Below are 27269 nucleotides of genomic sequence, written 5' to 3'. Positions count from 1 at the left end.
CTCTCTCTCCTTCCCTCCTTTTCTCTCTACAGTACATATAGTTGTGTGTTTATTATACCCCCCTCCCCCAACAACAACATGAAAAGAGAGGGGGTATAGAGTGATGGGATGTCCTTCCTTGCGTCTGTTACACATGGGGAGTAGCCATCCCTTAAACACAAGTCCCCCTATACCATTGAATAAAATTTTATGAAACTGTCACAGAATCTTTCTTATTTACTGCCATTGTGCACCTCCTATTTTAAATTTTAATTGTACAGATATCCAAGAACAAAACATGAACTTTTCTATTCTACTGGGGGGGGGGGGGGGGGGTATAGGTATCATTGTGTGAGCTCAGTGCTCACAGTACCTCCAGTGTAGAACAGAAAAAAAATGTGTAACGGTTCTCTGTCATATTAAGAAATAGTGAAATGTATTTACAGAAATTGTCACCAACTATTATACTCGAATTTTCTTCAATGTCGGGTTTGAAATAACAAAAATATATTTTGAAAATAAGACGACAGTCTGCTCAGATTGGGGGAAGTATTGGGGATGGTTTATCAAGTTTATATCGTGTATACCGTTTTCAGCTATTGACATTTTTAGTGGAAGGTATAAAATAGTTTTCTTAACCATGTTAACATCTAATATTACGTTGTATATCTGCACACCTTGCAGAAAGACTGAAGTTTCGAGTTTCCTCTGTCGACTTGCACAGGAGTCGGCAATTTTGTCAAAGTGAAAATAAATGATGAACAGGCATAAATCGTACCTGTGATCTTCGTCGAGCGTAGCGAAGTTATGCCTGTGTATCATTTATTTTCACTATTGATAAAATTGCCAACAACTGTGGGTGCATGGATCCAGGAATTTGGTTGGGTTTTTTTTTTTCAGAGACAGGGGTTTTTGGGCTTCACTGCATATAGGTCCACAATCTACTTTGCAGTTTTGTCGTTCGTTCCTCTCTCAGACACATGCAGCAAATGTATGAGTGGTAGGTCCAGGGAGAAGTCCTGCTGGGGCCCAGGAGGTCAAAGCCGATCCAGATTAGCTCCTAAATTTTAGTGATTTTAAGAGTATACCTTAACTTTCTAATTTTGGTGAGGTTAATACACCCCCTCTTACAAACACAAAGTAAACACATTTATCATATGATCAATAAGCCCTTTCGCGATAACTGCAGTACTGATCTTCTGCAGGGCAAATTAATAACGTCTGGCGAAGTTTTTGTTGATAGATAATCAAATGACGTTTTTCAAACAATTACTTTGATGTCATATTTCACCAAAATATATCATTTTGCGCTGCATATGTGTAGTACCACAGTTATCATGAAAGGGTCTATAAACTAATTTTGAATTATTTCTCATTAAAAAAAAAATTCTTTCTAGTCAAAGTTATATTTGCTGATCGTCATTGACCTCAGATTTGAGCCCATCTGACATTGGGCATACATTTTTGATAAATTGAGTTCATATGGGAAAATACAAGAATTCAAGGTTGAATTTGAGCCCCCCCCCCCCCCCCTTCATCATATGTGATGACACGTTACCTCTCACCTTAATACTTCTTGTTTTTGTAATGATAGATTTCCAAATAACTTTATGAAATATGAGTAAAAAAAATAATGCATGATTTTTTAGTCAGAATGACTTTTCTACGATGGTACATTTAGGACACAGAATTTATTTTTTCAAAGATACTAGGCAAAAATTATCTCATGCACAAGACATATATTCTTGTTCAGTCACAACATTATCTCGTGCGCAAGCCATGATAATATCTTGTGGGCACAACCTATCTTGTGTGCACGACTTATGATTTTAATTCTTTTGTTAAATACTTGATTTGAGTTTTAAGACGCTATTAGTAGTTTTAAAATATGGAAGTAAATCGTACATGAACAAAGGAAGTGATCATTAGGGATTGCTTTCAACTGGGATTTAAACAGGGAGAAATTGTGAATATTCTCAGGACACAGTCTAACTTCAAGAGTGATGATTGATTCGACAAATACTGGTGGAATTTAATTGGTATTTTTTAATTTTGAGAGAGTAGATTAAATGTGAATAAAACAACCTAGCTTTGACCTATTAGTTAAACTTTTTTGGTATATTTCTGATGATAAAGTTGCCCAGGTCAGCAATCATTTAGAAAAATATAGACAATATTTAGTATATAGAAACTACTCCTCCTTGGCTCTACAATGTAAGAGTCAAAGAATATCTCGTGGAGACTAGATCTCTCAAACCTACACAAATGCCCCACCCTTGGCCAAATGTAAAGTATTACCTCTGTCTTAAATTGCTATAATTTTGTAACAGGAACATACATTTTAGTAGTGTGTACTGTGATTAAAATGTTCATTTTAAAATTTGAAAACAAATTCGCTGTCTATACCCATCAACCATCTGTAAAACATTTATATTCCATAGATATGCTATGTAAAAGAGTTCAGGAAAAAAATTGCAAAATATGGCCATAACTTTTAAAAGTAAGCGAATAGTGGATATTACATGTATGTCATGCATATGAGATAATAAGTATTGCACACAAGATAATATTTTATATAAGTTGTGCACATAAGATATGTCGTGCACGAGATAATAATTAAGTCGTATGCACAAGATACTCAGTATGTTGTGCAAATGAGATATGTCGGATTCGCAAGATAAGTCATGAGCACAAGATGTTATGCTGTGCACATGAAATATTATGTGTGCTCATGAGGTAATTTTTGCCTAGTATCTTTGAAAAAAAAATCTGTGCCCTAAATAGATCACTGTACTTTTCTGTGCAAATGACAAAGATAAGAAGAAAAAAACAGCCACATAAATTATTTCAGTATCATTAAATTTCAACTCTTTATGAAACTGTCGTATAAAAAAGTTTAAATTATAATGACTAACAATTTATTTAGATATTCAAATACCAATATTTATTTTTATCTTGATTACGATATAATGTAATTGTAAAAGGAAAACATTCAAATTAATTAAAATTGGTTTTTGTCATACACATGTTTACAACTAGCTACAGAATTCAACCCCCCCCCCCCCCCCAAAAAAAAAAAAATTAAAATAGCTGGTAGGTCAAAGAGCTACACTTACAAAATGTGCAATACTTTTGGACTCGTTTTCATAAAAAAAAACAAAAAAAAACAGCCTATTTCAAACTATTTTATGTCAAGAAATTCTAAGAAATTCTTTAAATTGCCTTCAATCATCTTGCAGCTAGGGAAAGAAAGTGTGTTTAATTCTTGCCATTCCATGATCGCAGGCTATGTTTGCATTCAGTATTTCAATGAGTAACAGTTGTATATACATGTATTTATATAAAAAAAAAAAGACGAATTGAGTTACACATGATAGATGGCAGGCTTTCTTCTTTTCTTTTTTTTTTATATAGTTAAATAGTTAATAGTTCTTTTTCAATATTTATTTATTGAATTCTTAAGAATACAGGTTTTTAAACTCAAAACAAAGTTATTTAGTATGCCTGAATGGACACTGGAGTCATGACAAAAAAAATTTTTTTTGGTCAAATGATATAAATATATGTAATTTATCTGATTCGTATTGTTTAACCAGATTTATCAGATTACCTTTTATATTAGAAGGTGATCATGCTGGAATGGATTTTAGTTGGGTCACTGTTTATTTTGAACTATGTTGTTGTTTTTATTAGAAGGTGGTCATGCTGGAATGGATTTTAGTTGGGTCACTGTTTATTTTGAACTATGTTGTTGTTTTTATTAGAAGGTGGTCATGCTGGAATGGATTTTAGTTGGGTCACTGTTTGTTTTGAACTATGTTGTTGTTTTTATTAGAAGGTGGTCATGCTGGAATGGATTTTAGTTGGGTCACTGTTTATTTTGAACTATATTGTTTTTTTATTAGAAGGTGATCATGCTGGAATAGATTTTGATTGGGACACTGTTTATTTTGAACTATGTTGTTTTTTTATTAGAAGGTGATCATGCTGGAATAGATTTTGATTGGGACACTGTTTATTTTGAACTATGTTGTTTTTTTATTAGAAGGTGATCATGCTGGAATAGATTTTGATTGGGACACTGTTTATTTTGAACTATGTTGTTTATTTTGAACTATGTTGTTGTTTTTATTAGAAGGTACGTGGTCATGCTGGAATGGATTTTGATTGGGATACTGTTTATTTTGACGTATGTTGTTCTAACCTTAACAACCACATCAGGCAGTCAGTATGCTGACAACAGTATTGATGCATTCATCAGTAAAGGTTTGTATTTATCTATTGTGATTACCTGTCAATGTTAATGACATTATAATGTATGTTAACCCCCCCCCCTCCCACACACACACACATACACACACACCATCACCACCATCAATTTCCAAAAACCTTGCTGTAGGGAAAATTAATTTAACCTTTATCTGTATTAATAGTTCCCATCAATTTTATTTTTGTCTTGGTTAGAAAGAGCTGTATTTTAGAAGAGTAAGGTTTTTGCTGTAAAAGAAGTTAATCTACAAGCTTGTCTCTTTTATTAATTAATTTATGGTTTTCAAAAACAAGAAATATGTTTCCTGAAATTCCTTGTTAAATAAATCAATATGCTTCACTTTTATTTTTAAGTGCACTTGTATTAGGTATGAATCTTTCCAAAAAGATAGCCAGGTTTATAAATCTATGTTTGATATATACATATATACTGTAATGATTGTAACTTTGATAGCAGACATACACACAATAAACTATACAGCAATTAAAAATATTATGCATGATCACACATTCCTTAACTTCCTGTAACAAGGTTTTAATGGTGCTCAGTATTGAAAAGAAATATTTTTGTCATTTCATGTAATCCATATTTGACATTAGAATTAGTAGTAATTAACTCCATTGTAAATATTTCCAGGCAGTCCAGCAGTGAAGGGGAGACAACCAAGAGAAACCAAGTACAAGAAGGATTATACCACAGAGGGACAACAGATTCTGGTGTTGTATGGGACAGAGTATGGCTTCAGTGAAGAGGTGGCCAGGAAACTCTTTGACAGGTAAAGGCCAATATACAGTTAAAGTACTGTAGATCACTTTATTTTTGAGAAAACTTAATTTCGCGAGATAGCTATCTGGTATTTATAAGTGAGACAAAATTTTCACGAGTTGTTGTGATTATTGTATATAATCCTTAACAATACAAATATAAGTGAGAATAAAATTTTCGCGAGCAGGCAGACGTGCGTAATTACGCTTAAATAAAATTTTCAACTTTTTGAATATAAAGTGATTTACAGTATATCATTGAGGGAGTCAGCAAGATTCCAGTAGTATTGAGTATTAGTCAGGCAAAAAGTTTGCATCAAAGTAAACACAGAATAACTACATCCTCTAAGATAAAGTTCAGCCAAATTTTATTCTAGTTTATCAATGTATTCAATTGAGTAGGTTATCTACCGAGTCCTTGTTGAGAGGAACATTATGGCAGCCTCGACTGGTCAATGTAAAACATTATCAACACATCCATTGGTCAGAAGAACAGCTCTGTTTACTGGTCATTTCCACCAGTGGCGATGGTAATGAATGCCTCAGTTTTTATATAAATTTCTTTTCCTTCAGTCTGAATTTTCAAAGAAGATTAAACTCCATTAGTTTCTTCCATGGTATTTTTTTCTTCAGAATTGTCGTAAATATGTGCTGATGGATTTGACTGAGCATACATTTTGCTATAAAATTGTAGGTGTTCCCCCAACAGATGCTCTTCCATTTTATGAGATGCTGATGAAATCTTGTGAAGATTTTAGTCATCTACATTATGCAGTGTTGGCTCTGGGAGACTCAAATTACCCACAGTTCTGTAAAACAGGAAAAACTCTGGATAAAAGGTACATGAACAACACTTAAAAGATGCATTTGTAAAGTTTTGATAATTTGTAAATTAAAGAATCAAGCAATAGGAACCTTTTTTTAACACCTGCAGCAGTGGACGTATTGCTCTGTTAGTCTGTCTGTCTGTGCAGATCATGTCAGGGTCATTTTATTTTGTAATAAACATTGGTAGCTCAACAGAGCTTGCCTAAAATCTGAAGCATCTGTGTCATTATGTATGACTGTAAGCCAACAGAACAAGATCAGTGTCGTAGGCAGAAGGGGTGAGATGTGAGGTCACAAGTATGGTATAAGGAAAAAAATTGGAAGTTCACACAAATGATGTTTCTGATCATGACACTACTTAGACAATGTGATTGGAAAGAGTCTAAAACAATAGTCAGAAAAAGGCAAAATTCCTTTGAATTAGATAGCTTGATACATATGTTTGTATAATGGAGAAGTGTGAATTCTTGGGATTGAGCACTGTAAAAAATTGTTTTGGCATTATGTTTCAGATTTTGTGAACTGTTGGCTGTTAGAGACTTGGATTGTCAGACAGTTGACATGGAGGACTGGGAAGTCATTTCTGATTGGATGAACAGAGTGATGGGAGTGGTCAGTGATGCTGACTTGAAGGTCAGAAAGGATTATCTCAGTGTCAGTTCACTGGGAGGGGATGAGGGACATAACAGGACCAACCCTTTCTTCTCAAAGTTAATGGTTAGCATGTCTTTTCATTTATTTTTTTTCAAATTAATAATGCATGAGATTTTTCAAAGACATTTTCTCAAAGTTGGTGTGTTTGATATTATGCTTTTTGATTTCTACACACATTTGTATCAGAGTTTATATGGTACTAGTATTTGTTGGAAAAATATTTGTCTAAAAAGAAAATCAGCATTTTTAACCAAATGATGTCCATAAAAGTCCTCTAATGCTTGTTGATGAAAGCCCTCCTGAATCAGGGCTAAAATTTTGTGTATGCTCTTTGGTGCATAGTATTGTTTTTCTTTCATGAGATTTGCCAGAAAATGTTTTTTAGGTTCACAGTAATATTAAATTTCAGGTGAAGCGATTGCTGACATATGTAGAGCATGACGATGACAAGGCTACTATTCACTGTGAATTTGACATTGCAGGAAGTGGGCTGACATGGATCTCAGGTGATGATTGATTTCACATTATAACAGTGTTATAGTGATTGATTTCATGTTATAACAGTGTTATAGTGATTGATTTCATGTTATAACAGTGTTATAATGATTGATTTCATGTTAGAACAGTGTTATAGTGATTGATTTCATGTTAGAACAGTGTTATAATGATTGATTTCATGTTAGAACAGTGTTATAGTGATTGATTTCATGTTATAACAGTGTTATAGTGATTGATTTCATGTTATAACAGTGTTATAGTGATTGATTTCATGTTATAACAGTGTTATAGTGATTATGTTATAACAGTGTTATAGTGATTGATTTCATGTTATAACAGTGTTATAATGATTGATTTTATGTTATAACAGTGTTATAGTGATTGATTTTGTGTTATAACAGTGTTATAATGATTGATTTCATGTTATAACAGTGTTATTAATATATAAATATTGCCTGTAGTTGAGTGTAACATTGAAAATTTTCACCCCAAGAAAACCATTGTCAACCGAGGCGCAGCCGAGGTTGACAGTGGTTTTCAAGGGGTGAAAATTTTCAATGTTACACTCAACTACATGCAATATTTATTATATTATACTGAATGTTTTATACAAATACATATAACAGTGATCCTTGCGCGCATAAATTCTGCGCAGTCACTATTTTTTGGAATATCACCCGTCGTCAAGCAATGTTGACTGTTGCTACGCTAGAGGGCGTGGCTTCATCATTCAGCGGGTAATAGTGTTTTTTAACAAATGTTTCTCGACGAATCAGATTCAACTAATTTACATGAAAGTATAATATAGTGATTTATTTCATGTTGAAACAGTATTATTGTAATGTTTATGAACATTCTATTTATACTTCTATATTTATTTTCCTAAATTATTTATCTATTTCACAGTTAGAGTTATCTTTCTTAATCAAATAGTTATCTGTCCTATAATTTCTAGAGTTATCTTTTTATTTGTAAGTCAAGAGTTACTTTTCCTTAATTCCTCACTTCCTGTGTTGTTTTCCTTTGTGTGGCCCACACTAGGAGACTCATCCCATTATGTCAAATTTCTGACCTATGCTGCCACACACTGTAAGTTACTTATGCTGTTTATATTTATTACATGTGTATTTATTATATTTATACTGGTTTTGAATGAAATGTTTGTAATTTGAATATATTAGGAATATCTATTGTTATCACTCTAAAGTATGGAACCCTATCATTGTCATAATCTTTAAACATAAAACTGGAGTACGTTCATAACATTTTTCTATGGAAACCCACTTGTGTCAAAACTTTATATTCTGGATTTAATAGTGAATCTTTATTTTTATTTACCTCTTGAATATTTTCATTTACAACTTATTACAAAGTTTATGCTATATCTATAGTTATATATTGATACTATTTATCATGTTATTGATAAGTAATTCTATTTTTGTTTTGTTTCAGTTCTTTACCGCATTTACACAATAAATCTATGCACCGAAATATTGTGTGGTTATACTATCTGCAAGATACAGGCAGAATAATTATATTGATTTATTTCATGTTATAACAATATTATAGTAATTGATTTTTTGTTATAGCAGTTTTATGATCAATTTTGTGTAATAGCAATGTTATATTGATTGATTTCATGTAATAGAAGCAGTGTAATATTGAGTCGTTTCATATGAATTCGGTGTAATTATGTTATGTATTTCAATGTATGCTTTCCATTTACTGATGTACAATTATCTCATTCATCATTGCAGGTGATGCATTGGGTATTTACCCACAGAACAATCCCTATAATGTACAAAGGATTTTACAGACTCTCGGTTACAGTGGATTAGAGAAGATAGATATACAAAACCACAGTTTGCCTGTTAATATTGGTACAGACTCACCCGAGCCAAAGGCTCAAGAGAGCTTCTCTAATTAAATGCCCTTTATGTCTATCTCTAATGAATTGTCTATATAATCTGTAAACTTGTCACATTTCATTCCTAGTAGAATGTTTAAACAAAAAATTATTTTTATATGGCATGTTATTGAAAGTTGATATTTGATCTTATCCAAGTCAGGAATCAGCCATATTAACCCATTGTAACTCAATATATCTTTCTAGAAGGTACCATAACAAGCAAAGAGATGCTGCTAAAATATCTGGATATAAAGCATGTGAGGCCTGAGTTTTTAGAAAACATCATGGATTTTACAAGATGTCCTTTACAGCGAAGAGCATTGGAGGACCTCATTCACCCACAAGTAAGACTTTGATGTTGATAATGTTACTATCAAAGCTATACTGGCCTTCTAAGGCATACATTTATTTATGTCACTAGAGTTATATGCAGGTGAAGGTCACCAGAGTTATACTCAGGTGAAGGTCACCAGAGTTATACTCAGATGAAGGTCACCAGAGTTATACACAGGTGAAGGTCACCAGAGTTATACTCAGATGAAGGTCACCAGAGTTATACTCAGGTGAAGGTCACCGGAGTTGTACTCAGGTGAAGGTCACCAGAGTTATACTCAGGTGAAGGTCACCAGAGTTATACTCGGGTGAAGGTCACCAGAGTTATACTCGGGTGAAGGTCGCCAGAGTTATACTCAGGTAAAGGTCACCAGAGTTATACTCAGATGAAGGTCACCAGTTATACACAGGTGAAGGTCACTAGAGTTATACACAGGTGAAGATCACCAGAGTAATACTCAGGTGAAGGTCACCAGAGTTATACTCAGGTGACATACAGTAAAACTCGTTTAGTTCGAACACGGATATAGCAAATTCACGGATATAGCGAAGTTTTTCGGGTCCCCGGCAAAATTCATAACAATTCTTTGCAAAATTTTACAGTTGTAATGAACTCTGATATAACAAATTTACGGATATAGCGAACTGATTCTGAGTCCCATTAACTATATTGAAATTTACATCTTTTATAACGAATTTTCGAAGAGCTCAAAATTTGATAAATTGAACTGACTTCATCTTCATTAAGTATTTGTTTATAAAATTCATTTCATAATAAAACTTTAGTTATCCAAGGCATGTTTTATGATAATTGCTTCCTGTACATACTTGGTAGTAATACATGAAGGAAAACGTGCATATTGCGAATTCACTATATATAATTATACGAATTCGTTATACGGATATAACGAATTACGGATATAGGGCATTAAATCCACAGGTCCCAAGGACTTCGCTATAACCAAGTTTTACTGTATTATTGTTCGTTCTTGTCCATCACCCTGTGTTGTTTGTAAACCTTTGAACATTTTTAGCTTCTTCACTGGATCATTTCTAACCATTCTTGGTATATAGCATCCCTGGACAAAGGGAGGCAAAACTTCTGAATTTCATGATACTAGTCTTCTTGGGGCCTTAGAGTTGGGGTTAAAACAATCAAAATTGATGCAAACTTCAAAATCTTCTTGTTTACTTCAAATCTTGGACAACTAGCAGGCAAACAGTTTGCAAGATTACGAGTAATCTAAACTTTACTAAAATTATAAAATTCATGGTCACTGGGTGTAAGGTTTAAGATGTAGGGCGGGGCCAAGTTGGTCATACATGCATATTAAAAATAAACCACAACTTTTAAGATCATTTCTCATGGATTTTTAACAGGAACGTGGTTGGAATGATAATAATATAAAGCACTTAGCCTTCTACCAAATTTATTAAATTCTTAGCCTCAGGCACCAGGATGGGGCTGAGTTTATCATAATTACTCTTTATTACATCTGTGAAAATTTTCTTTGTGGACTTTTAGTAAACAAACTGCTTGATTTTGATGAGCACTTAACCATCTATCAAAATTGTATATTATGAAGAATACATGTATGTTTAATGATTGTTGGATGTAGATAAATTTTTACTGAAGTGTTTGCTGTGGTCCATGAGCCTTTTGTAATACAATGTACTTAATGTATTTTGAAATTATTTTCGATAGCTTGCTTCAAATATACGAGAATATCTGTTGCAAAGGGAGATAATTGATATTTTGGAGGAGTTTAAAGTTGATGGCCTACCTGTAGAAAAATTCCTGTCTCTTTTGAAGCCTTTACAGCCCAGATACTACTCCATATCATCATCACCTCAAAGTGTGAGTACAAATATTAACGTGTGTAAATTTGAACGTTCTCACTAATGTAATGAATATCAGTGCAGTTCTTTTTTTTTTTAGCTCTTCTGAGCCAAAGGCTCAGAGAGCTAAAGTTATGGCCATTTGTTCGGTGTGCGTAAACTTTTTAGAATATGGGCCATAACTCAAGAACCCCTTGGCCAATTATTGTCAAATTTGTCACAAGGTATCCTTGGCCCAAGGGCTTCCGTTTATACTAAAACAATGGTTGTGACCCTTAAACAAGGGGAGATAATTAGGAAAATAGAAACAAAAGTACTGGTTGCTAAAAAATCTTCTTCTCAAGAACCACTGGGCAGATTGTCACCAAACTTACACTAAAGGATGAGGATATGTTGAAGATTAAAAATTGTTCAAGGCATAGTGGTGTTCCAATCATCGATTGTAATCAGAAATCAGTTGATTGCTGGCATAATTCAAGCGCTCGATTACAAAATTTTATTCTGATTAATTGGTTTATTTTTTTTAACAAGTGTAATAGTTTTTAAGCCAAACATTCCAGCTGCAACTTATCTATTAACTTATTTGGGTATTGTAATGGCCATACAAACAGACAATTGTATCCATACCCTGCTAACAAAGCACGTTTTCTGGTATAGACGTAAGGTTTATATCTGTACAGTGTATGAAGAAAAATTAAAGAAAAAAAGAAAACACTCGGATGATATCCATTTATTCTTTTCCAGCAAAATGAACAACAAAAACATATGCAGAAAGTAGTCATTTACCCATTCTTAGCATTTAATTAACTAAGTTGATAGACTTTGTAAATGTTCGATTATAATCGATAATTAGTTAGATAGAGTAACCCAATCATCAATTATGAAATTCCTACCGATTCCCATCACTATCAAGGCATCACCCTTGGGCACTTCAAAGTTGACCAAAAATTACATTTTATTAAAATGTTGATATTTTGCTTTCTATAAGGACTAGGATCATCAAATCTTGTCAGTTGATGCATCTAAGGACCTCATATCATGTTGACTCAAAAGTAGGTCACAGTGACCTACTTTTTCAATTTTGCGGCCATTCTTTTTCAAAATGATTTTGAGGCATATTTTGAACAATTTAAGGCCTATGATCATCGAACTTTGTCAGTTGATGTATCTTGGGACCTCAGAGTATGTCGACTAAAAATTAGGTCACCTTGACCTACTTTTTGAATTTTATGGCTAATCTTTTTCAAAACAATTAAGGTCTTTAATTCGAATACTGAGAGGTTTAGAATCATTAAATCTTGTAATAAGATGCATCTTGGGGCCATGAAACATATTTATTAAAAAGTAGGTCACCATGACCTACTTTTTGAACTTTGCAGGCATTTGATTTCAAAGCGTTTTAAAGGCATAATTTGGACATTTTAAGGCCTATGATCATAAAACTTAGTAAGTTGATGCATCTTGGTTCCTTGAAAAACGTCAACTGAAAAGTAGGTCACCGTGACCTACTTTTAAATTTATATGACTATAATTAAATAAATTTCAGGTACTAATTGGCTTAGAATCATCAAACTTTGTCAGTTGATGCATCTTGGGTCTTCGGAGTAGGTCGACTGAAAAGAAGGTCATCATGACCTATTTTTGAAAATTTATGGCTTTAATTAAATACTTTGGGTGCTAATTGGCTTAGAATCATCAAACTTTGTCAGTTGATGCATCTTGGTTCCTCCGAGTACAATAACTGAAAAGTAGGTCACCGTGACCTACTTTTGAAAATTATGGCTTTAATTAAATATTTCAGGTACTATTTGGCTTAGAATCATCAAAATTTGTCAGTTGATATATCTTGGGTCCTCAGAGTAGTTTGACTGAAAAGTAGGTCACTGTGACCTACTTTTTCAATTTATATGACTATAATTGAATATTTCGGGTACTAATTGGCTTAGAATTATCAAACTTTGTCAGTTGATGCATCTTGGGTCCACAGAGTTAGTCGACTGATATGGAGGTCACTGTGACCTATTTTTGAAATTTTATCGCTTTATTTATATGTATCAGATACTTATTGGCTTAAGAATCATTGAACTTTGTCAGTTGATGTATCTTGGGTCCACAAAATATGTCATCTTAAAAGTAGGTCACTGTGACTTACTTTTGAAATTTTATGGTTATAATTTTAAAAATATTTTAGATATTAATTGGCTTAGAATCATCAAACTTAGTTGATGCATCTTGGGTCCTCAGAGAATGACAAGTGATAAGTACGTCACCATGATCTACTCTCAGGTACTACTTGGCTTAGAATCATCCTGGGTTCTCAGAGTGTTTTATCTAAAATGTAGGTCATGATGACCTACCTTTGGAATTTCAAGGCTATAACAAAATATACAGGATACTTAGAGGCTTCAAATAGAAGTGATAGGTTGTACAGTTTATCAGAAGAGCGATTCAAGGCCCTTGGGCCTCTTTTTTTTTTTTTTTTTTTTGTATGCTTGTTTTACATACAAAAAAATTCATGCACTTAATTAAAATTATGTTATATTGCTCATGAAACTACAATTTATAATAGAGAAAAGAATAGACAATTACGTTGTACGCTTTAGAACCGAAGTCATCCTCATGAAAACGGTGTAAAGTATCTTTGAAGGTTATACCTGCTAGTTATAATTCCTGATTTCTACTTTGCAGGATTCCAATACTGTGTGTGTAACAGCTGCTGTGGTTAGGTACGCCTCATTGGACAAATGTCGGGAGGGAGTAACCACCTGTTACCTTCAAAACAGGCTCCAGCTAGGGGATCAGTGCCCTGTGTTCATAAGCAGGAACCCAGACTTCAGGTTACCTAGCAACACCAAGACTCCGCTCATTCTGATTGGTCCAGGAACCGGAATAGCTCCATTCAGAGCATTCTTGCAGGAAAGAGGTACATACTGTATTGTCCATCATATATTAAATGGTAATCTAAATTACATGTATTTAACATTCTTTTAATTTTAGATTTTAATCTTTTTTAAACAGAAAATCATATTATAAGTGTTGGTTATATTTACTGCATAATGGTTTTGAACAAATAGAATATCATTTTGGTTATGGCTATCAACAGATCAATAGAAAACTGATATCTTTTGTAATAATTTTAATATAACTTCAGCCTTGATAAGTGAAGAGGACAGAGGAATGACTTTACTTTACTTTGGATGCAGACACAAAAATAAGGACTTTTTGTACAGAGAAGAGCTTGGTATGTCAATTCTGGGAATTTTATCTTTGGGTGATAAATATTCTTATACATGTACAAAGTCAAATTGTGTTTGAATCATATCTTGCACAGAGTGGGGCTTCTATGACCACCAAAACAAGAAATTTGTTTTTATCTTTTTTTCTTTTACTTTTTTAAAAGATTACAAACAACAAGAAACCCTTTTTGTATCATAGTTGTAAATAATAGAGAATTTCAGGTGTTATGCAATAATTTTATTCCACTAACAAACATACTTTGTTAGTAACAAATGACAGGGTCACAGCTTGTGACTGTGAATATATGAATTTATATATGTAAATATAGATATCATCAGGTAGTTCCAGTTGAGCTTATCATATACCTAAGTAGAGTATTTTAATTTTATTTCTTAAATATAAACTGTATATTAGTATTTTGAATGTTGCAGAAAAATGGCAAGAGAATTTTGGGTTACATCTCAGGATAGCATTTTCTAGAGACCAAAGGGAGAAGATTTATGTTCAAGATTTACTCTTAGAAGATAGTGTCTTAGTATGGAGTCTTATCAGCAAGGTAACAAAGAAGTCATCATTATAGAATAGAGAAATATATACCATACATTTTGTAAGGAGGAATTAATACTTGCATTGTATATTACATAAACATGTATATAGAAGATAAGAATCGACATATTACACATTTTCTTTATCATCAGATCAGAGGTATGGTTATTCTTTTATTTTACAAAATTGTACAGATACAGAATGGTTAATTTTTTATTTTGTTTTTCTTGCAGGAAAATGCTGCAGTATATGTTTGTGGAGATGCTAAGCATATGTCACATGATGTTCATAAAACTTTGTTAGAGATTATCATTACCCAAGGGCAGATAACTCCTGAGGAGGCCAAACTTTACCTTTCATTATTGGAGAGAGAAGGCAGATATCAGATCGATGTTTGGGTCACATGATCAGTAGTAACATTTTACAGTCAGGTGCTTGGGAACAGTGCAATTATTGATATAAGTGTTCTGGAACTTCTTTGATACCAGTGATACTTTGGTTCAGCACTTATACATAAAAGAGCGTTCTGTGATATTTATTTATAATATTTATATTTTTTGTGTAAATCAAATATGTAAATGAAAAATAAATTTTATTTGATTTGATTTTATCAAAGCCTTCCTTTTTAAATCAGATTCATTGGTACTTCTCAAAATGTTGCAAAAGCTCTTAAAACTGGTAAATAAAACTGGTAAAAAAAAAAAAATAATGATCTAATGAGGATTATTATCCAAAAATTACAAAAAATAATGACATAAATATCTTAGTGTATCTTCTTCTTGTGCAGCCATACACAATGAAAATATTACTTTTTGTTTGGAAAAAAATTCTTCATACTCTTTCTTTATTTATTTATTATACCAAATAATGAAAAGAATTAAATCTGTAAAAATCCTCAAATGATAAAAGTATCAATGACATTGCTACAAAATGAAATTTACATGTAACACGAGTTCAACAACAACACATTACATAATTTAATTATTTACAAGAAAAAAACACATTGTAAGTACAACAAAAAAAAATATATGACCAAATGATACACATACATAAAAAAATAGGACCGAGTGATACAAAAACTAGAAAATTTTATAAAATTGACTTGACACACCAAAAAATTAGAAAATAAAATTAAGGCACCCTTTGTGTAGTGGAATGCACTGAGCAAAAATGCCTAGTAAAATGTTTTGTAATTGAGAAAAAAAATGTTTTCTATATTTATGTCCTTTGAATCTATATGTATGTTAAATAAGAGTATTGTCAAAGAAAAATGTTTAAAAAATGCACAAAATATTCATTGTCACAAGGCACACTCAAAAGAAAACTTAAAAAGCATTAAACAATAATTTACTACTTTGTCTATGAGGTTTACTCTTCTTTTTTCTCATTGCTTGGTGAAGAAATGTTTCTTGAACACAAATACAGTCCAATCACAGACAGCAAAAGTAATGGTGAGAATGTAGCTAGTCGTATGGCTAGTTCTTGGTTTGTCATCAGTCCTGACTGGAAGTGAAGGATTAAGTACGTCCCCTCACTCAGACCCCATATCTGAAATTAGAGATTCTTTATGATTCACAAAAATACATGTATACTAATTTATAAATAAAACTGACACAAATCCTGCAAATCAATTTATATTTTACTACATGAACAAAATCCACACTACTTTCTCTACAAAGCTACATTTATAAGAGAAGAGATTTCCTATCACTTGCAAATTATCTTTTTCAAATATAGAGAACAGAATCTATCACTCACCTGTATGTGGGCCAGAGATAGCAGATTTGTATCACAGTATCTGGGCCAGAGATAGCAGATTTGTATCACTTAACAGTATCTGGGCCAGAGATAGCAGATTTGTATCAGAGTATCTGGGCCAGAGCAGATTTGTATCACAGTATCTGGGTCAGAGATAGCAGATTTGTATCACAGTATCTGGGCCAGAGATGGCAGATTTGTATCACTTAACAGTATTTGGGCCAGAGATAGCAGATTTGTATCACTTACCTGTGTTACAACGCACTTTGAAAAATTACGCACTTTGAAAAAAATTTTCAAAGTGTTTTAATTTTGGGACCACGTTAACACACTTTGAAAAAAAAAAACTTTTTAAAGTGCGTTAATATCGACCATATTAACGCACTTTGAATAAAAAAATGTGCACGGCTTGGTCAGTGCAAATTTTAGGTATGATAAATAATTATTTGAACCTGGTTGGATAACTTTTAGGTGATGACATCAGGATCTGAGATATAGACGTTTTAATGATTTTTAGGAGTTGTCTTGTTTCCAAAGGTTCTCGTAACTGTTATAAAAGGGAAATGGGTCTTAGAAATAATGGAGGAATGATTGTCTAATAGCACATTTTCGTTTCTTTTTTTCTTTTCTTTTTTTTAAATTTTATCCGGTCTCTAATAAGTTCGGTAGATGAAGGTGTCGATAAGTGACTTAAAGCATCGCATTTTTCTTAGGGAAAAGGGAGCAATTATGATTTTTCCACCATGAAAATTCTCTCTCTCTCTCTCTCTCTCTCTCTCTCTCATCTATTTTTCTATCATCTATCTATTGTGAACATATATGAAACAATGGTTGACTCATTTATTTTATAGTAAGAAAATAAATTTTCACCACATTTCTCACTTGACTGAAATTTTTACCTCGTTTACTAATAACTTTTTCTCAAAAAAGTTAAGCAATCAGATTACTTCTAAATCTGTAATTTGATATCATAAAAACGCTAGACATGTCAAATAGCATGTTTTAATTACCATTTAAATGCATTTTTTCTGAGGAATCATTGTGGATACATTTTGAATAAAGGTTATGCGGCTCTCTTCTTTAATATAATAGGGTGTTGAATTTTTTTTTTCAGGAAAGCTTAACTCACTTTTTCATCTATTTTACATTAACTCAGATTTATTGAGAGAAATAATATCAATGTCATACCAGTTATGTAAATACATATATTTGTGTAGGAAAGATAGAGAATTGGGCTGAGGGACTTTCTACCTGTCTTCTCCTCGTTCTTAATGAGGGTAGATCAATTCATCAGTTTTTTGGAAGAAATAAAACAAATTAATTCTGTCTATTATTAAAATCTAAGTCCAGAATTTTTGTTTTATATGTATTTTTTCAAAGTGCATTAAGTGTCTCCATGGTAAAAAATGTTGATGTACACTCTTAACGGACTTCGAAAAAAAATTTCAAAGTGCGTTGATTTTGTCCAAAATTTAACGCACTTTGAAATTTTTTTTAAAGTGCATTGATTTTGTCCCAATTTTAACGCACTTTGAAAATTTTTTTCAAAGTGCGTAATTTTATCAAAGTGCATTGCCACATACCTGTATCTGGGCCAGAGAGAGAGAACAGATTTCTATTACTTACTTGTATCTGGACCTGAGATGGAGAACAGGTTTCAATTACTTACCAGTATCTGGGCCAGAAATACAATCCTGACATCCTCCTTTTTCTGAAACCTTGGGGAGAACCAGGTGAGGATACTCCAGCCCATCATTAGGGCACCTGCTGAGCGTGTGGTGTGGATGTGGTACTTGTCTACCCTTCTTCCCTAGAGAGTAACACCATACAGATCAAATCTTATAATATTTATTGTCTCCACTTTCACAAAAGCATAGAGATATTAAATTTCATTCATCTGTCCATCCACCAGTTTATCCGTCTGTCTGTCCATCACAAAAACTAACCTTGGTCATAACTTTTGAGAAGATATGGCTTTCATATTTCAGATGTGCATTACCTGTGACCTTTCATAATGTAAAATTATTTTTGACCTCTTGACCTTGATTTGGAGTTTGAACTACTTTTCAAAATTTTTAACTTGGGCAATAACTTTTGAATGAGAAAAGATCTGGTTGTCATATTTCACAAGTACGCTATCTATGAAAAGAACTCTTAGAATATACTGTGATTTTTTTTACCTCATGACCCTGAAGTATGAATTTCTTTTTAAAATTTTTAACTTTAGTAATACATGCAATGTTTGAATAAGAGAATATAGGGCTTTCATGTTTCTTATGTGCAATACCTGTGACAAGACCTTTCTGAATGCTCTATTCTTTTTGACTTTAACCTTGAATTTTGATGTACTTTTCAAATATTTTAACCTTGGTTTAAGCATTTGTACCAGAAAAGACGGGGCTTTCATATTTTTTACATTACCTGTGTCAAGATATTTCTAAAACTGAGTTTGACCTACTTTTTAAAAAACTAACATTTGCACCTGAACATATTGCTTCAAAAATATATAACTATTTTTTAGCATGATGAACATTCGACAGACATTTACAATATGCCAGTTGGTTCATCCAATAAGACCCCAACCGTCAGGAACCACAATTCTGAATTTTCTTGGTTTTTTTTTTTTGTTTTTGCTTTTTTTGTTTTGCTTTTTTTTTCTTCCACAAATTTTGATTAGCAAATTGCTCATGAAAAAATGGATGGAAAACTAGATGTGCTTCATGTGCTTTCAGATGCTGCTTTTTTGTCATTATTTCATTTGTACTTAAATCTACTGAAGAAATATTCATATCCTAAATCCAGTACATTATTTTGTCAAGCATACCAGAAAATACAATAGAATTTCTACAGAATGTTGTCATTCTTCAAAAACAGGAAGATATGGTAACAGTGATTCTCACTCCTGTAGTTGCACTATACACTTATGGAATACAGCAATTAAATTACTTTTATAACAAATCAAAATCATATGTCTCTGGTTTTTTACTTTATGTGTGTTTTACTGCATACATGTACTGTATGTACAATATTACTGGTATTAGAAGAATCACACTTTTACCTTATATTAAATACATGTATATGTGTTTCATGATATGTAGAATGTGAATTGGTAATTCAGTTATATGGAAGGTGACAGAAAAAAATCATTTCCTCTTGATTTTATATCATATACAACCCTTCTAAAGAATTGGAATGTTCTCTGCCAGCAATACCTATAATTTAGCTAGACCAAAAAGTCAAAAACAAGATAAAATGAACATAAAACATGGGCTAAATCTGCATTAAAAAAAAAAAAAAAAAAAAAAAAAAATCGCTCTACAGATGAATATATATATATTTACTGGTATTAGAAGAATCACACTTTTACCTTACATTAAATACATGTATATGTGTTTCATGATATGTAGAATGTGAATTGGTAATTCAGTTATATGGAAGGTGACAGAAAAAAATCATTTCCTCTTAATTTTATATCATATACAACCCTTCTAAAGAATTGGAATGTTCTCTGCCAGCAATACTTATAATTTAGCTAGACCAAAAAGTCAAAAACAAGATAAAATGAACACAAAACGTGGGCCAAATCTGCATTAACAAAAAAAAAAAAAAAAAAAAAAAAAAAAAAAAAAAAAAAAAAAATTTTTAAATCGCTCTACAGATGAATATATATTTATTATCCTTTGAAATTTTCCTATGACTGTGATTTTATATTTAAGTATTTCAAAGTCTTCAGTTCTCACTATGATACAATACATTATATTTTCTTGTATATTTAACATAAATATATTTATTATTCTTACCTGAACTTTACACATGGCATTAGGAAAAGATAAATGTGACAGAGACAACAGAAGTACAACTAGGCTGTTAAGGTGAAGAAGTAGAGTTATTCCCCTTGATTGCTTTACACCTTGAATTTCTGGGCGATTCTTTAAGAGTTGGAATACATTGGCTACAAACCACAGGACATTACCAAGAAATCCAAACCAGAAATGCTGAAAATAAAGCATTTATACAGTCCCTGAAACGTTCTACTTTCCCATTTTTCCGTTCGTTCACCGTTCGTTCAGCGTGCGTTCACCGTTCGTTCACCGTGCGTTCACCGTTCGCTCTACGTTCACAGTTTTGCGTTCACCGTTCACCGTGCGCTCGCGTTCACCGTTCACAAAGCGTTCAGCGTTCGCTCTTCGTTCCGTTCACCCTGCGTTCACCTTGCGTTCAGCGTTCACCTATCGTTCAGTTTTCATTGTCATTCGGAACTCCGAAGTGAAAGGACTTATCTCTTTGTAGGTTAGGAGCTACAGGTTTTTTAATTTAATAACTTACATATCGTGTTTGAAGAATCATTATTTCATGGGGGAAAATATCTACGATATATATTTTTATTATTCTAACTTAGCTTAGGTTATTTATTAAATTACTCTGGAAAATAAATGTTGTTATAAGCACATTCTGTACCTATGTAGAACAATGCTGAAATATTAAATTTAACTAAAGGCAATGTGCAAATACTTCAAGCACTGCAACATTTTGTTGTTTTGTTAAAGACGACAAATCGTTAATGGAGATATAATTATCCAAGTCTAATTATGCAGCAAAATTACGAAAATATTTATTTATAATACTTTTTTTTATCAATTACTACAGAAAATATGTTAGAACTAGTTCTGAGAGTTATACATAGTACTGCGGATATCGCATTAATTTATTATCTTTAGAGCGAATTAAGTTGATGGTGTGGTTAAAGGAAATATTTATTTAAAATGTAATGCACTACAGAATTTTCTCTACTATATGTAAAGTCTATAGTTATAGAGAAAAAAAAAATCTTTCTTCACCGTAACTTTATATGTTTGTCATTCCATATAATTAATACCCCCCCCTTTTCCCCCTAAATCGGTTACTTAGTCAGTATTGTATTTCCAGAATATTTTAATTAACATTTTAAAAAAAAAGTTAAGGTCTTTTTTAGAACAAAAACTTCAGTCTCAAAACAAACAGGCTTCTAAAAAAGTCACAAAACAATAGTAGTTCAAAATGTACACGTGTCGGCGGTGGTATTTGGAATTGGCAGAGAGTATGTTTCTAATTCAAGTGTTAATGCCCTATGTATTTTATTCAATTATTATTCAAATGTTGGAATCAAATCTAGAAATGATAAAAATAAATGTTATAACTTGTTGGAAATACTCGCACTTCGTCTTCGATGTGACGAAACTTTCACACCTGCACAGTGTCGAATGATTTTGATTGACAGGACAAGCCCGTGGACTTCGTGTGAACTTGAAGCAGGAAAATAAAAACGAGTATGACTGTCAAACAAATGGATTTGATTTGTTGATAAAAAAAAAAAAAAGAAGTTACTTTCACTGTCTAATATACTTAGAAAAAAATTTCAGAGTTTTTGTTTGATAAAGGTACAAACATGCAGTGAAGCCTGAAATGGGAGGGGGGGCTAGCTAAAACGGAATATTTCTCTCTCTCTCTCTCTCTCATTTGTCTGTTTAATAAAAACTATTATAGCATATTACTTGAATATCAAGTTCTGAAAATTGAATTTAATAATATGAATATGTATCTTTGTATTATCTTGTCCGAGTATAATCACGGCCATCTATAGATAAATATAGAAGTCTGCTCAGTAAACATGGCCGTAGGAACCGAGGGGGGGGGGGCAAGGGGGCCCTGCCCCCCTCCCCAATAATTTTGCCGATATATAGATTATTATAGTAAACATAGATATTATATGCTTGTGTCCCCGCAATAAAAAGTCTGATGATCTTTTTTTTTTTTTTTTTTTTTTTTTGCTTGTCAGGAAATTTTTGGTAGTGCCCCCTTAACGTATGGCTGTGCCCCCCCCCCCCCAACCGAATTTGCTTCTTACGGGCCTGATAAATCATCATGTAAAATAGAAATGACACATAATATATTATTGTATTAAAAATTTAAAATACGAGCGTATAATGCAAAACGTCCACTGACCTATGTAATTATTTTTTTTTCATTACTTTACACGAAATCGCCTTAACACGGAGATATATGAATGGATGTTACAACCACTTTAATTCATTCTATAAGTCAGAAGTTTTCTCTGATTTGTTATCAAATAAGAATAAACATTTTTATTTTCCAACTAAAAAAATATCTCTTATACTTCAGCGTTCGGCAACAATTGCAATGTTTTAATGCGATAAAAATCGTGTGATTAAAAACTTAATGTGCATGCATCGTCTTTCTCAGGACAATTTTGGAGAATTTATTTTATTGACTTATTTATTCATTCATTCATTAGTTTACTTATTTATTATTGATTTATTTTTTATTTATTTTTTTTTTTTGGCACTTGACATAATAAAACAATAAAATAGTTTCAATGCAAGGAAAAGATCAGAGGCATTCCGAATATATCGTTCATCTTGCGTTCACCGTTCGTTCACCGTTCACTTTGCGTTCGCGTTTGCGCTCCGTTCGCGTTCTGCGTTCGCTCACCGTTCAGCGTTCACACATCGTTCACCAAGTTGCGTTCAGCGTTCACACATCGTTCACTCACCGTTCGCTCTGCGTTCGTTCAGCGTTCGTTCACCGTTCGTTCAGCGTTCGCTCACCGTTCAAGTGGGAAAGTAGAACGTTTCAGGGACTGTAACAGGTTTCCACGATTTTTATGCCCCCGGATTGAAAGATCCCGGGGGTATATTGTTTTTGTCCTGTCTGTCTGTTTGTCTGTTTATCTGTTTGTCTGTTTGTCCATTTGTCTGTCTGTCTGTTGTCAACTTTAACCTTGCCCATAACTTTTGATTGATTGGAGCTATGACTTTCATATTTCACAAGTGTATTCCTTGTGACAAGACCTTTCTTTGGGTACCATCATATTTGACCTTTTGACCTTGACCTTGGAGTTTGACCCACTTTTGCAAAATTTTATGAGACTTTAACCATGGCCATAACTTCTGAACAGTTGGTGCTTGGGGTTTCAAACTTCACATGTGTATTCTTTGTGACAAGGCCTTCCTTTGGATACCAACAACTTTGACCTTTTGACCTTGACCTTGGAGTTTGACCTACTTTTGAAAAACTTTAACCTTGGCCATAACTTTTGAACAGTTGGTGCTTAGGGTTTCAAACTTCACATGTGTATTCCTTGTGACAAGACCTTCCTCTGGATATCAACTACTTTGACCCTTTGACCTTGACCTTGGAGTTTGACCTACTTTTGAAAAACTTTAACCTTGGCCATAACTTTTGAATGGTTGAAGCTAGGGCTTTCATACTTCACATATGTAATCCTTGTGACAAGACCTTCCTTTGGATACCAACCACCACTTTGACCTTTTGACCTTGACCTAGGAGTTTGACCTAGTTTTGAAAAACTTTAACCTTGGCCATAACTTTTGAATGGTTGGTGCTAGGGCTTTCATACTTCATATATGTAATCCTTGTGACAAGACCTTCCTTTGGATACCAACCACTTTGACCCTTTGACCTTGACCTAGGAGTTTGATCTACTTTTGAAAAACTTTAACCTTGGCCATAACTTTTGAATGGTTGGTGCTAGGGCTTTCATACTTCACATATGTAATCCTCGTGACGAGATCTTCCTTTGGATACTAACCACTTTGACCTTGACCTTGACATTTGACTTTTATTTAAAAAACTTTAACCTTCCCATAACTTTTGAACAGTTGTATCTAGGTCTTTCAAATTCCACAGGTGTATTCCTCAAGACAAGACCTTTCTTTGGGTATCAACATTTTTTATCTTTTGGCCTGGATTTTTACTTGCATTTGAAGAAACTTTAACCTTCGCCATAAGCTGCCATACGGGGGCATCAGTGTTTCACAAACACATCTTGTTTTTTATTTTTTACTCTTGAACAGAAACCAATACAAGTCGACTCAATTACTGATCTTATATTGTTCAATACTTATATGCATTCATAACCTTTTTAACTTATTAGCCATAGTATTGGTTAACTGTTACCTTGTCAGTGAAAATTTCTCCATAGGACAGCTGACCAATAGTCATTACAATAAGTAGTACAGATATACCCTAGAAAAGAAAGTGTCCTGTCATTACAATAAGTAGTACAGATATACCCTAGAAAAGAAAGTGTCCTGTCATTACAATAAGTAGTACAGATATACCCTAGAAAACAAAGTGTCCTGTCATTACAATAAGTAGTACAGATATACCCTAGAAAAGAAAGTGTCCTGTCATTACAATAAGTAGTACAGATACACCCTACAAAAGAAAGTGTCCTGTCATTACAATAAGTAGTACAGATATACCCTAGAAAACAAAGTGTCCTGTCATTACAATAAGTAGTACAGATATACCCTAGAAAAGAAAGTGTCCTGTCATTACAATAAGTAGTACAGATATACCCTAGAAAAGAAAGTGTCCTGTCATTACAATAAGTAGTACAGATATATCCTAGAAAAGAAAGTGTCCTGTCATTACAATAAGTAGTACAGATATACCCTAGAAAAGAAAGTGTCCTGTCATTACAATAAGTAGTACAGATATACCCTAGAAAACAAAGTGTCCTGTCATTACAATAAGTAGTACAGATATACCCTAGAAAAGAAAGTGTCCTGTCATTACAATAAGTAGTACAGATATACCCTACAAAAGAAAGTGTCCTGTCATTACAATAAGTAGTACAGATATACCCTAGAAAACAAAGTGTCCTGTCATTACAATAAGTAGTACAGATATACCCTAGAAAAGAAAGTGTCCTGTCATTACAATAAGTAGTACAGATATACCCTAGAAAAGAAAGTGTCCTGTCATTACAATAAGTAGTACAGATATACCCTAGAAAAGAAAGTGTCCTGTCATTACAATAAGTAGTAGATATACCCTAGAAAAGAAAGTGTCCTGTCATTACAATAAGTAGTACAGATATACCCTAGAAAAGAAAGTGTCCTGTCATTACAATAAGTAGTACAGATATACCCTAGAAAACAAAGTGTCCTGTCATTACAATAAGTAGTACAGATATACCCTAGAAAAGAAAGTGTCCTGTCATTACAATAAGTAGTACAGATATATCCTACAAAAGAAAGTGTCCTGTCATTACAATAAGTAGTACAGATATACCCTAGAAAAGAAAGTGTCCTGTCATTACAATAAGTAGTACAGAGATACCCTAGAAAAGAAAGTGTCCTGTCATTACAATAAGTAGTACAGATATACCCTAGAAAAGAAAGTGTCCTGTCATTACAATAAGTAGTACAGATATACCCTAGAAAAGAAAGTGTCCTGTCATTACAATAAGTAGTACAGATATACCCTAGAAAAGAAAGTGTCCTGTCATTACAATAAGTAGTACAGATATACCCTAGAAAACAAAGTGTCCTGTCATTACAATAAGTAGTACAGATATACCCTAGAAAACAAAGTGTCCTGTCATTACAATAAGTAGTACAGATATACCCTAGAAAACAAAGTGTCCTGTCATTACAATAAGTAGTACAGATATACCCTAGAAAACAAAGTGTCCTGTACTAGCTGAAAAGAGACATTTTCAGTTCAAAAGTGTTAATAGCTTCAACCATAATCAGATTTACTGGTACTGTAAAAGTAACTCTTTTCCACAGGGTCATAACTCTGCAGAATCGCAATTTCTGTTCAATCTGCAGGTAGAAAATTATGCGGATTTCATGGATTGCCATTGTATATCTTAAAATGAATTTTAATTAAAGTACATACACTGTGACAAAATTCCATGGAAAATTTGTGACTGCAAACATAGCATAAATTAATCCCATATGGAAAAAAGCACATCTACAATATTCTAAGCAGTCCAGTATAATAAGTTGCTCTGCAATTTATTTTCATTTAAAGCTTTAGTGTTCATTACTTATAATCTGATATCTGAAGAAATACCCTATGATTCAAAAGGGGTCCTTGAACTTATTTCTCCATTCTCTCTTAATAAAAAATGAGATTATTGCCTTACCATTGCCCTAGAGATGAGCATAGTTGCCTTCAGGGAGGAGTCTTCTGTCTTCCTCCTCAGTAACCAGATCAAGAGAGGACCCAGAAGGAAGGAGGCAAAAAGGCGGTTCAGCTGTCCATGAATTACATCCACTTTCAAATCTTTGGTCTAAAATAAATTGAACTTTAGACAAAATATTTCCCTCTGAAATCTTTCACAAGAGTAGCATCAGCACTGTTGTCATATTGAGTGAATTACAACATTTTATTACATTTTATTGTTACTCTTAAAGATATATGTTTTTGTATCATTACCTGTAAATTAATTGTCCAGGCTGGGTTTATATAGAGCAAGAAGCCAGTAAACCCAGTGAAGATGAGGTCAGCTAAGAGCCAGGTATTTAAATCTCTTAGGCCAGTAATGAGGAACAGAAGAATGAAAGCTCCACCTCTTATATAGTCCGATGTATCAGCCATGTTAGCTCTGTCTCTAGTTCAATCCAGGGGTGGATCTAATGTTAATTTGATTTCAATTACTTTGGCTGAATTTAGCTGGACTAAATCAAATGAAAAAAAGAACACTAAACATTGCTCTTGTGTAGAAGTTACAGTATCATTATACATGTATTTCAAATTATAAAGAGATGTCAAGAGTTTAGGAAATTGTAAACTCAGCCAGTTTCCTGTCAAATTGTCCAGGAGCAGGAAAGTCATT

At 33.0% G+C, this 27269-nt stretch overlaps 2 protein-coding genes across 2 annotated transcripts; one reads left to right on the top strand and one right to left on the bottom strand.

The window, feature by feature from the left end:
- The first annotated feature begins 514 nt into the window (after positions 1-514).
- Positions 515-15382, top strand: LOC133197566 (NADPH oxidoreductase A-like). The gene is made up of 14 exons (XM_061333663.1): positions 515-597; positions 4115-4245; positions 4886-5024; positions 5416-5543; positions 5708-5852; positions 6354-6558; positions 6905-7001; positions 8751-8873; positions 9107-9246; positions 10941-11093; positions 13763-13997; positions 14226-14315; positions 14743-14867; positions 15091-15382. Exons 2-14 carry the CDS (start codon positions 4128-4130, stop codon positions 15262-15264), a joined length of 1872 nt encoding a protein of 623 aa, XP_061189647.1. The 5' UTR covers positions 515-597; positions 4115-4127; the 3' UTR covers positions 15265-15382.
- A 311-nt stretch (positions 15383-15693) lies between these two features.
- Positions 15694-27111, bottom strand: LOC133197567 (uncharacterized). The gene is made up of 6 exons (XM_061333664.1): positions 26870-27111; positions 26577-26723; positions 24593-24661; positions 20416-20610; positions 18285-18425; positions 15694-16405 (listed from the first exon to the last, which is right to left on the bottom strand). The coding sequence occupies exons 1-6, from the start codon at positions 27029-27031 to the stop codon at positions 16226-16228; spliced, it is 894 nt and encodes a 297-aa protein (XP_061189648.1). The 5' UTR covers positions 27032-27111; the 3' UTR covers positions 15694-16225.
- Positions 27112-27269: the final 158 nt, after the last annotated feature.

Source organism: Saccostrea echinata, unplaced genomic scaffold (assembly GCF_033153115.1).
Source record: "Saccostrea echinata isolate AGI-Se365-2 ecotype Australia unplaced genomic scaffold, CSIRO_AGI_Sech_v1 ptg000030l, whole genome shotgun sequence".
Taxonomy (NCBI): Eukaryota; Metazoa; Mollusca; class Bivalvia; order Ostreida; family Ostreidae; genus Saccostrea; species Saccostrea echinata.
The sequence above is the reverse complement of the archived record's forward strand: the minus strand, read 5'-3'. Positions and strand labels throughout refer to the sequence as shown.